This window comes from Adiantum capillus-veneris, chromosome 24, assembly GCF_014529385.1.
Source record: "Adiantum capillus-veneris isolate H3 chromosome 24, ASM1452938v2, whole genome shotgun sequence".
NCBI classification, from domain to species: domain Eukaryota; kingdom Viridiplantae; phylum Streptophyta; class Polypodiopsida; order Polypodiales; family Pteridaceae; genus Adiantum; species Adiantum capillus-veneris.
The window spans coordinates 122,139,606-122,152,301 of record NC_140954.1 but is presented as its reverse complement, the minus strand read 5'-3'; the positions used below and the strand labels follow the sequence as shown (position 1 = coordinate 122,152,301).

At 41.4% G+C, this 12,696-nt stretch overlaps 1 protein-coding gene across 2 annotated transcripts in view; it reads right to left on the bottom strand.

The window, feature by feature from the left end:
• The window catches only part of LOC147427052 (choline monooxygenase, putative (CMO-like)), a 100,574-nt gene extending 95,945 nt beyond the window's left edge, over nt 1-4,629 (bottom strand). The window contains exon 1 of one of the 2 annotated variants that reach the window (XM_086499264.1): nt 4,194-4,629. In XM_086499264.1, coding sequence (XP_086355390.1) covers nt 4,194-4,572 — 379 coding nt within the window. In that variant the 5' untranslated portion in view covers nt 4,573-4,629. The remainder of the gene's footprint in view (nt 1-4,193) is intronic. The other variant, XM_086499263.1, reaches the window with a different exon arrangement.
• Nucleotides 4,630-12,696: the final 8,067 nt, after the last annotated feature.

Genomic DNA, 12,696 nt, shown 5'->3' with positions numbered 1-12,696 from the left:
TACCATATTTTACTTGCCTGGCTTCTGAATATTGTTTGATCATTGTTGACGGGAATAAAGCTTTTTTTTCAAAGCTTCCTCCTGCACCAGTATCGACTAAAGCATCCAGAGCAATTGCTTGAAAATCTTTTGGCTTGATTGATAATCCAACAATGGGATGGCCACATTATTATCATTGATGATTTGTGTTTCGTTGGCCATATTCATTTCTGTAGGCTCCTTTGTTTCCTCTAGCTGAGGCTTCGGTTGCTTGAATAGGATTATCAACTTTTTAAGATTTTTAATATCTTCTTCAGATAGTTGATTACCTTTTGAAGTTGGCTCAACTAGTTGTTCTTTTGGCAGCAAGATATCCCATGGAATTGGAGCAGGTAGAGTTGGCTAAGGTTGAGAATTTCGAGAGAACTAAGAAGTCTCACCCCCCCGAGAAAGAAAAGTGGTTTCGTGTGTAGGTAGATCAGCTTCCCATCGAAGGAGAGCCTACTGCTTTTCTAACATGAGCTCTCGTTGGCGCAATTCCTGCTCTTTTTGACGAAATTCTTCATAAGAGTGATCCTATTGATGACGAGATGTTGATGGAATATCTCGAGGAAAATCAGAAGCTTCTTCATCAAGACTAGAGAAATTGGAGGGTGTTCTTCCTGGTGGCAACTCGTGGAGAGGTCTAGCTTTGATTTTGCCTGAGACTAGATTGCTCATAAAGTTGTGATCAAAGAGAGGCTAACTTGCTTTGATTTGTTTTAGTTTCATTTTAGTGGCCAAGGCTTGGAATGACCATTCGTTCTAAAGCTCGTGCTTTAGATTTGTCAGCTGTGCGTAGAGCATTTCTGGGCTGCTTCTGATAAGTAGATGCTTCTTTAGAGTTTTGTTGAGAAAAGGTCTTTTTACCTGGTTTATCAGATTCAAAAGAAGAATCCGAATTGCCTTAAGCAGAGTCATTAGGTTGAAATTGTTGTTTTCCTTTGGAAAACTTTTTCCATTGTTGCGGGTTGAAGGGAGTAGGCATGAAGTCTTCTAAGCTCATGACATTCATTGCAATAGGGTAATCTTGAGTCGGAGTCGTAACTGCTTTCTTCTGTTGAAGACATTTTGCTTTTAAGTTGAGCAATACTGCACTGGAAATCAGAGATATCTGAGGAAGATAGCTCGCAGTAGCTATATCCATCTTCAAGAATAATATTCTTGAATGCTACTGATTTTTTCTTCTTTGTACATTCTGAAGCCCAACGACCTTGTTTGCCACAAATAAAACATTTATTGTCATTCTTTGAGAATGTGGACTTACGTTTTCTGAAAAACCTGTGCTTGGATTTCTTTCTAAAATTCTTCTCCTTCTTTCCTTTCTTTGAATGCTTGAATGAACATTTTTTCTTTTTTTCTACGCATCTAACGATGTTTTGCCCTTTGTGATTTTGTTTCTCACTTGCTGTTAGTTTACCTTCATATATTGCTGGTAACCCAAAGTTAATTGCTCTCCCTAAAACAGAGAAGGCAATTTCTACATTAGGAGTTAGATGTTTTAGATCACAGCCAACAATTTTTATTGCAAGAGTTAGGGCTTTGCCAAAATAAGGGTCGTCTAGGGACACAGTATAGTTTGGACGAACTTACAAATAGACAAGTCCGTCTACAAGGTTGCTTTCAATTCCTCCAAGAATTGATCCTGCAAATTTTTGTGTCTGGTATCTAAAATCATAACTAAACATGATACAGATGGGCCTACTCTAAAAAGAGGATTTACATCTACTTGTACACAGCCAAGACAGACAAAGTGATAACCCTTTTTTAGGGCTTCTGCTTTATCATGTTGGAGTATCTTAGTAAGCTTAATAAAATGCATTTGATTGTTTGAGGGAATAGATGCAACTAACCTAATTATCTAAATAGACAGTGGAGGCTCTAAGCTTAAATAAATTTTTATGTTTATATACTTGATTGGGTTTAAGCTCTGGGATTTGCCATTGAGTAGAAGGTTCGGCTTCTTCTACTGCCATAGAGAGGTGTGCAAAAGACTTGGTCACTTTTGACAAAGATCTATTGAAGAATGCCATTGAAGTTTACCTGAAACGGTAGGAATTTCTACGGAAATTTCTGCAGGAGTTTATCGAGGATTTTTGCCTATGGCTTACTCTCAAATGCCTGCGGCGACCGTTTCGGGCCACGCGACCTTACCTCACAACACGATTTTGGAAACAGCAGTTGATTCTTTAGCAGACGTTGTGAAAAGGGAAAAAGGCTTTGCTTGACCTTTTTGGTAGTTACCAAAGATAACCTTCAATGAACTTAATAATAGTTTAATCAAGAGTTTAACTAGGCTCTGATACCAAAAGACACACACACGATAGATTGCAAGCGGAAGGAATATATTAAGATGTATTTAACATACAAAGTGTGAATAAGGTGTGCAGAGGATCGCTATAGGAATTACAGCATAAGACTAGCTTTCACTTGAGATAATTTACAATGAAGGGATCTCTCGCTTTTATAGGAGATTGCGTGGGTTCCTCTACAAGTTTTATATTGTGCGCGTTCTTTTCTAGAGTGAACATGTGTATTCCACTGAAGTAAAAGTGAGCATGTGTATTCCACTAGAGTGAACATGTGTATTCCACTAAAATAGAATCATCTTATGCACTCATTATGCTCACGCTTTTTTCCATTCACTTGTGCTCATGTGTATTCCACTAAAATAGAATCTTCTTATGCACTCATTATGCTCACGTTTTTTTCCATTCACTATGTGCTGACACAGCCGTGGCATTATGGATGACATAAGTGCTTATGTCACTAGGAGTTAGTGGAGAAAATAATTTTATTCTATATGTATATATATATATATATATATATATATATATATATACACATGTATATATACACGTATATACACATGTATATATACGTATATATACATGTATATATACATATCACCCAAGTATGGTAGATTGGTTACGCCATTTCCCTCTTGAATAATAGGTCTTGAGTTCAACTCTCCTCGTTGGATAGATCTCTAAGGTCTCTTGGAATAGTTTCGTACGACGTTAAAACAATCTTCTTCTCGGATGTGTGTGTACGCGCACGCGCGCTAATAAAAAGAGGAAAATGGTATAACCTTTCTATCACCCAAGTGTGGTAGATTGGTTATGCCATTTCCCTCTTGAATAAGAGGTCTTGAGTTCAACTCTCCTCGTTGGATAGATCTCTAAGGTCTCTTGGGATAGTTTCCTACGACGTTAAAACAATCTTCTTCTTCTTCTTCTTCTCTCTCTCTCTCTCTCTCTCTCTCTCTCTCTCTCTCTCTCGTTGTCATTTTGTCATTTTGTTACTTTGACTTTGTATCAAATCCACCACATTGTAACTTTCTGGTCTCATAGGTCACTTTGGCCTTTTGAAGACGTTAAAATAACACTTCATTTCATTTCATTTCATTTCATTCTCTCTCTCTCTCTCTCTCTCTCTCTCTCTCTCTCTCTCTCTCTCTCTCTCTCTCTCTCTCTCTCTCTCTCTCTCTCTCTCTGGCAAAAGACTTGAGAATAAGAGCCCCTGTTTGAAGTCTGAAGCTGTCTCTATTTTTTTAAAGACCAGAGCAAAACAATGTTACAAAGAAAATGAAGCAGCAAAATATATGAGAAGCTTACTTGAATAATATTTTGTATAAGGCTTCAAACTCATACAACACTAACATGAGACAAAATTCATAATTCCCAAATAAGCTATAGACTAAAATATGAATCTACAAAGATCACACATTGAACGAAGTAATACACAAGCATTAGACAAAACCTTGGAAATTGACAAACAAACCACCTTAATTTTACTACGTGCCCAAACGGGGAATTACGGATTATCATCTTTAGCTCACATCTTATGCCACAGTAGTATTCCGATCTACGAAGACTGAAAGGCACAGGTCTTTCTGGTTTTATGCAACCAAGGACCCACATGCTCTTTTCCTATGTGGAGCAAAGGTCACATTCAAAGACTTGAGCGCACAGTTGAACCCAAAGTTCAGGAGTTGTTCTTTATAAATTCATGGTGGGTTCGTCAAGCCTGCCGCCCTTAAGCATATGCAAAGCAAGCGGAGGTTCATAATTTCTTCTTGCAAGTTTGTTTGGATCATAGTTCAATAACAAATTCATGAGCAAGCAAGAAGAAGCAAATGGCTTTACTGAAGTAGGGCGAGCAATTGGAGATACCTACAACTTGCCAGCTGCGCCAGAAGATGGTCTCCATTTCATGAGCTAGAAGATCAGGATGGGTATACCAAGAACTGGGTGGTGTGGAAGCCCTTTCTATTGGCACCTGGCGATCAAAATCCAAGACAATGCTTTGAAGATTGCTGCTCTTTTCTGGTGTACGCGAAGCTGCAGAGAAGGCAAAGCGTAATTTCGAGGAAGTTGCAGGCTGATTAGAGGCTACTGCCAAAGTAGGATTTGCCGTTTTCTTGGAGAGGTATCCTGAGGAGGATGTACTCTTGCATGATGAGGTTGATGGTAGTAACGAGGAGTAAGAGGTTTTGAACGCGCCTGAAAGAGAGCCTTCTGCAAACAATTCTCCGCTCATCCTCGCAGGCATCACAGTGATCCGTCTCTCATTCTGCAGCTAATCTTTTAGGCTCCCAAATATTTGGAACGAATTTTGAACTGTGGGGCCTGGGCGGAGAAATTTTAAAGTTGGTGACATCGGATCTATGATTGAAAATCCGCGTCGCGTGTTGGCGAAGATCACAACCGTTGATGTAAACTAAGTGAACAAGGTTGTGAACTTTGTATGCTATGTGTATATTATGGTGTTGTGAAGTGGATGTGAACTCGTTGTAAGAACGTGGTGTGAACTAGGATCGTGGAGGGCCAAAACTACGCAATATAAAGCTACCATTTTCCTTGCTTAACAAAACGTGTGCACAAGTGTAGTGGTCATGAGGTCAAATCCCACCATCCACGTGTGATGCTTTAGGACTTGCCCCATGTAAAGCTCAAAATTGCATTGCTGGCACAAGTGGTAACATTTCTTCTCCTTCCTCATCCAAGAAGAATCGTTTGATAATCATCACAATATGTTGATTCAACTCATCTTCATCTTTGTATCAAGTGTTATTAGCTTGCTCCACATACAGCTCGTATGTTGGAGTTCTTAGAGGTATGGACGCCTCAATGAAATTTACACCACTACCTCACCTAGAGTGTTATCATCCTTGCCCCTCCTTGCTCCCCCACCATTGCTCACCATGATTTCTACAAGGGCATAGAATGACAAAGATAAGAGGCAAGCATAAACCACCACCAAAAATCCAAGTCTCACTTCAATCCTAAGATGCTAAACTTGTCATATATAAAGAAGTGAGAAAGGATTGTCACTAGACGATAGGATGTCAAAAGTGATCATGAGCATCTCATGTTCCTATGCACTCCAAATGGACCTATATAAGTAGATCAATAGTTTGAATCTAGGAACTTCGAGTGTTTTTTGCCAAGTTTTGATCCTTTTCCCTTTCTCGCTCCTTGGTTTAGAAAAATTGATTTTTGGTCCCTCTATTCCCACTTTGACACTTCATTCCAAAGTTGAACTTTTTTGCTTTATCCTATGGAAATATATAGTTTTCCTTGCATTTTTTTCTTGGACTTAGATTTTGTTGTGCATCTTGATGGGATTTTAACTTTGGAGAGCTCTTCTCTCCCCTCTTGAGTTTGGATGGACTTATGGACATTAATAATGTTGTGCAAATGCAGGAGTAAAAACCACCAAGAGTACCTAATGTAAGCCTTGAATCATGTAAGAATTTATATGCACACTACCTTGAGGATGTCGTGAAAGAATGCCATGGCAATAGAGAATAGCATCTAGAGTTGTTGAGGTCCTTATCTCGGCATCATTTCTTACATTACCTATCCTAGGCATAAGCAGCATAATTAGGCACCGCTCACCCAGCTCATGGGAATACACCCTAAAAGCAAACAATAGAAGAAGATGTTGCACAGTCATATGCACAAAGTACTACTTCAATAAACATGAAGCTAGGATTCACGAGATTAACATATTTTGGTTAATCTCTACCACCTTTCACTCTCAGACGGTCCACTTTTAGGAATGCAGCATTGACTAATTGCACTTAAGCATTTGAGGTTGTGTAGTGTTACTTGAAGATTCCAAGGTTTTTGCTTGATTGTAGTGGTTGATGGTTTTTGCTGCTTTTGGGGTTGAAATTCCAACATGAGGTATCAAAGTTAGTAGAATGGGTTCTCAATGGCTTATCCTCTCTTAATTTGAAAATTCATGCTTCTTTTTTCTTGTGGTCCTCTAGCTTGGCTTTACACTTCTCTACATATGTTGGCCCTATTTTGGTACTTCGATGGTACCCATTTCCATGGAATGTAAGCTTCATGTTCTTTGGGATCCATGGTTCATTTAGTTGCAGGTTGGACTTCCCTTGAAACTTTGTGCCCTTGTAGAGTACTTAGCTTCGCAATGATCTTAGTGATCTTTGGGATACAAAGCTTTGTTAGTCATTCTTATTAGCCTTGAGCTTCCAATTTCTATTTGACTACCCAAACTTTGTGTGCTTAAAGAGCTTGTCATTGTCGTTTTGAGCTACACTTTACTCTCAATGGTCTGCATGCACTTTGGTACTTTTGTTGATTTGGTTGTAGCTTTTTTTGTATATTAGGTGATGGTATTGCACCTTTGGTAGGATTTCTTGTAAAGCTCCCTTGGGCACCTATTGAGGAGTTTTTTTCTTCTCTCTCACACACACGCACACATATCTTAGGGTCTAATCCACTCCCACTCACTAGAGCTGGTTATTGATAACCTTACTACTCTAAGCTTCAATCACTATAATTCTTTTTTAGTCATATGATGGACTAGGGTGACCTTACCTACAATTAGATAGTCATACATGTATCTCCCATAATTTGGCACTTCCATTGTATGGTGTAGAGTTGCATAAAGGTTTAGGCTATGAACTTTACAATCTAGGTAGTTTCTCATGTACTCTATCATACCTTCTTACATTATCGGCCAACAATAGCCTTGTCATTCGATCATTATGGCCTTTTGTCATAAGATAGATGGAATCTTGTTCAAATTATGCTTTGGGAAAAAAATTTGTGGATTGGAAGTCGATTTATCACTCTAATCCATTTTTGAACCATTCTATGGCAAATAATGCCACATCCGATAAGTCATCTTCAAATCCTACAATTTTTCCCCATTCATCGTTCTTGATGAGCGATCTAGTCTTTGATATTTAGTAGCTAGATGCATAGCAAATTCAAAAGAAAACTTGAAGAAGACAAACACCTCACTATGCATCATGTCACGTTAGGCTCGTTTCCTAAGTAAAGAGAGACAGTTTCTCATTTTTCTTAAAAGAAAAATTTTGGAGAAAATCTTATTTCTCACTCACTGAGAGAGAGAGAGAGAGAGAGAGAGAGAGAGAGAGAGAGAGAGAGAGAGAGAGAGAGAGAGAGAGATTACATCTCTCGAGACTTGCACCTCTTTTTACTCTTTGACCTACAAAGAGAAAGAATGAAAATGATGTGGTAGTGTAGGTTAGAAATGTGTGTAATTCTTTCTAGAAAAATGGGAAAACATCCCCATATACATACATGCATAGCTAAGGGCCACACATAAGTATGGCACGCTTAGATTTTGTCGTGAAAATTCTTTTAAAGGAGGGATAAGTATGTGATTCTTAAAAGACTTTGTAACAAAGCAACCTTGAATGAATCCATATGGAATGGGATGTATGGTTTCATCATAGAGAACTTTGTATGTTTTTGTGATCAGCTTCCAACACACAAGTAAAAAGTAAGGTCAAGAGGTTGTTACACTAGGCCAGGAAGTTTTATATAAGGATAGATAACGTTTTCAAGGGAGGAAGAAAGTAAAGGGATAACCATAAGTTATCTTTAGGAAAAATTGAGTATAAAAAATCACGGCTTAAGACTGGCAGCCAATTAATTGCTTTTCGTAAGTCTCACGGATAAATGTCACTCTACTCGGTGACACACTGTAAGGTGAGAGACTTAGAAGACCTATCCACTCAATGATGTATTGTTATCACCAAGCTAACAAAGCTACCATTTTTGAGCCCAAGTATTGTAAATTCACTTTATTACTAACCCGTTGAGTCCAAATCTTGTACCTTCTTATATTCTTATGGAAATGTACAATTGGTAGTCGGGTCTTTGAGCTTCCAGATTGTAAGTAATTATTACCCACATGTGATCTTCATTCCCATTCTACCCCAAATTTGAGTTAGATTGTCATTTTTGAACCTTGGCTAAGGTATAGAAGTGGATTTTTGTAAAAACATTTTAAGTTTTGGATAATGAAATGTATGTCGCTGTCTCTAAGCTCTAAGAACCCAGGGGACTGACTTGGGAGATCCACCTCCCTACCACCCTATATATAGACCATAAGACTCTAGCCCTAGCCCATTTGGATCCCCAGTCCGCATTCCAAGATGTCCAGGCCCTTTGCCTAGGTTTGTGACCCCCTGGGTTACCCTTGGCCTTACATAAGCTCTCTATACTCACCCTCTCTATTTTGATGCTCATATCCCTTTCATGGATTGTCTGTTTAAAGTGTCGTATTGTAGCGAGGAAAAGGTGTCGTGCTCTCTAGAGTGGGTGCTCCTCAGTGCAGTATGCATGAAACCTCACTCCAACATAAGAAACATCACACAAAACATGACTCAAACATAGAAGCAAAATATGACTCAAAACACAATACGACTCAAGACACAACTGCAGACTCAACTCAATGGAACTCGACAAGCTCAAAGAACCATACAACTTTGACTGGAAGCACACACAACTCCAAGCTCACGACTCAAGGTACAATGGGGGTGTCAAGGCTCTAACGTGCAGGGAGAGTGCCAGTGGCATGCAAAACTCTAGACTCAAGACTCAAGACTCAAGACTAGACGCTAAACCATACAGAACTAGATAAAAACCCCAAACAGCTACGGGTATATACAAACATGAAGAGACCACCAATGGCTGCAAATTATCCACTCGAGCTAAGCCTATCTATGACCTGTGAGGTGGTGCACTCGCCACGGTGTCGACTGTGCCACCACCCGTATCCCTGCCACGTGTCACAATCATCGACCTGGCAAGAGAGTCCGTCCAGTGTGAAACTCGGGCCAACTATGACTAACTGCCTGTCTTGTGCTCGTGACACTGTACCCCTGTTTATAGGTTGCCTGCCACAAAACCACTCACCATCTTAGTGAGAGAACAACTAAAACTGCTAAAAGATCGTAAGACTGCAAAATAAATTAATATTGTACTGCCATTGTGAAAAGACATCATCCCAGAGAAAGAGTAGTCGCCACAGCCGCACCCAAAGTATCGGTCTTTGGAGGTGGAGCCATCAAATCAATGGTGGAACCCTGCTACTGGACTAGAGACTGTTGGGCTCTGTTGTCCATAACCTAGTCTCCTGTGAAAGGAGAAGCCACCTGCTCTGCAGAGCAGAGGGTAGCACCTGCCCAGTAGTGTATTGAGGACGTCGAGTGACAAAGCCATGGCGGTGTGCACTAGCAACATCATCGCAGCAAGGAACGCTCTGTATGTGGGGCAATGGCGAGACGACTGAAACCCCTGAGGATATTGTTAATTGTAGTACTGAACTGGAGGTTGTGTGTAGAGTCCCATAAATGGCTGAGAAGGACATGTTTGCTGCAGTTTGCATTGGTGGCTCGGATCCAGTCCATCCATACCCCACACCCACTAGAGCGCGAGTCTGACCTATTTCTGCAGTCTGCATTGGTGGTCCGGATCTAGTCCATCCATACCCCATGCCAACTGGAGCTTGGGTAGACCTATTTCCATGTAGAAGCATTTCTTGAAATCCTTGTACATGTGCTTTAAGGTCTTCAATGATGTCTGACTTTATCTTCAAAGCTTGTTGCAACGCAAAAATTGTCGCATCCCGATCTGAGATGGCACTCTCTGCGACCCTCAGAGATCCCTCCATAGCTGCGTATGTGGCGGAGTGGCGTTGGTGCGTGGTAGCTAACTGTTATGCTCCGAGCTCTATGGTGGTGGCGATAGCATTCCTGGAGTCTTGTAATCTTTTCTCAGAAAGGTGTAACAGAGAAGTAGAGTCGGCTACTCTTGAAGATGATACTGGAGGACTCTCAAGTGGCACAGTTAGAGCGCTAGGAGTAGCTACCACCGGTGGAGTGGGAGCTAAGATGGTTGTTGTAGGTGGAGTCAGTGATATATTGACACCAGTATGGGTGAATATTGGAGAAGAAGGGAGAGGAATCTTTGAGGGAGAGGCCGCAACTTGTCATGAAGAGTGTAAGTAGACACTAGCCCAATAGAGCGAGGGGTGGAAGCAGATAGAGAGCACCGCGAAAGATGTGTCACCTTAGTTTGTTGGCTCTCAGACATTGGCAAAGAGAGTAGAGACTCTGATGTGTCTTTCGCCACCTTTGCTTTGATCTTCTTTTTCTTAGTGATTTTAGGATCAGCCTTTTACCTTGCACACTTTGTGTATCCTCATCCACTTCATCAGGGGTAACATGTATGTTTATGACCCACGTCAAGAGAGGTGCTACGAAACATTTGAAGTTGAATTGCACCAACCTCTCCTGGGCCCGAAACCTTTTGCCCCTAGACTGTAATGATGAAAAAATAATCTGGTGGAATCCACAGGGCAGGGTTTGGATCAAACAGTAAAGCCCGTCCCAATGTGGAAATGTAGTGGGCAGTTCACATTTTCCCTTATCTTCTTTGGCATCTCTAGCCAGAAAGTAGTACCGAAAGATTGCTAGGAGCTGTTTGTTTCTTTCGTAATCTGGGTGATCCGTACTGAGCATCTTCGGACATGCCTGAATTGTGGCATCCTTGGAAAGCTGAGAGAAGGTTTGTGTAGAAGGCTTCATAGATGGAAAGGTGGTCATACCCATAGCCTAGCCATGTAGCAGTGAATTTGTGGCCCCTTACCTTGGGAAAATTCTTTAAAAGATCATGTATCATCTCAACAGGAACAGTAGTTGGTAGATCGCCCTCAGCCAGTGTCGTGAGACCCAGAGTCTGTAGCTGAGCCCTAGAGAGGAATTCGCTCAGAGATGGTCAAGGCCACTGTAGATAAACAACCAAAGATAATTGTGTGCTATTTTTAGATGTAGCTGATCGATTGATCTCATGAATGATGATTTGATGATTTCTTTTCTTTTTACTTGCTTTCATATTTGTCCCTTTGGAAGTGCCCGATTTAGAGGTAGCTTTAGAATCTGACTCTGAGTTTGGCGAAGGCTTTGAAACTTTCGTCGTTGAGATCACTAGAAGTGATGTCATCCAGGTCATGGCAACTAGTTTCTGAGTCATCCTCCTCCTCACCAGAACTCAGTGGCTGCGGTGGCTTCCTTATTAATCCTGCCTTTCTGGAATGTTTGTTGCTACCCGCCATTGGAAATGTAAAACTTCTGCCACGTGCAACTAATCTCTATGAAGTCACACACTCACTAGGTTGTTCCCAAATTCAAAGCACATAAAAACGTTTAGATAGAGAAATGTTCACACTCAAAATTGTTGAGAAGAAGGTAGTCCCTCAATTGCATACATGTATGTAAAGTGCAAATCCACAATTGCATACATATTGGCAACTCCTTAATTTCTCTCTGCATACATATTGGCACTCCGAAATTTCTCCCTGTGTGTCTCTGTGTGAAGCCAAAGAAGCCGAGGACTCGAGGTTGTTTGGAAGCGGAAGGGAGGGGTGAGGGATTGGTTAGGAGTGAGTATGGGAAGGTAGGCAAATTGGGGAGGGCAGGGCGAATTGGTGAGGTTCGGTGCGAATTGGGTAGAGGGGCGAGATGTTTGTAATTAGGGCTTCTTCAGAGGGGAGGCAAATTATTTAGGTAGGGGGTCTAGGGCGAATAAGGGAAGGGGGAGGGACGAATTTTGAAGGGGGGCGAATTGGGGAGGGGGAAAAATTAAGAAGGGGGGAGGGGCGAGTTGGGTAGGGGGACGAATTGGCGGAGGGGCGAATTTTGAAGGGGCGAATTGGGGAGGGGCGAGTTGGGTAATCGTAGGGGGCGAATTGGGGAGGGGGGAAATTGGGAAGGGGGGAGGGGCGAGTTGGGTAAGCTTAGGGGGCGAATTTGGGGAAGGGCGAGTTGGGTAGGAGTAGGGTACTAGGGGGACGAATTGGGGGGAGGGCGAATTGGGAAGGGGGAGGGGCGAGTCGGGAGGGGCGAATTTGGTAAGGGGAGGGGCGAGTTGTGTAGGGGGTGAATTTTGAAGGGGAAGGGGCGAGCGAGGGGGTGAGGGGACTAGGGGCGAGAGAGGACACAAGGTAAGGAGGGCAAGGGGAATTGTAAAGGGTTATAGATTGAGGGTAAATAGTGGAGAGGATTCTGCAATTGAAGATTGGGCTGTGAAAATTGTAAAGTAGAAGGTTGCAACATCACAAATTTTAGCAGCTCCAATAGATGTGAATTAAACACAAACCATGCAAACTGCAGAAGAACCTGCCTATTTCGAGCTGAAGTGCTTGTGAAAAGCATCCAATTTGAAGGAAAGGAAACATAGGGGAAGAGTCATGAATATCGCAATTAGGAAAAGAAGAGTAATACAGCAACTGGCAAACTCCAATTAAATATTTAAAGTTAACAAATCGAGACCTCATTGTACTCAATAAAGGGACTGATGCCACTAACTGAATAGAAATGGTTTA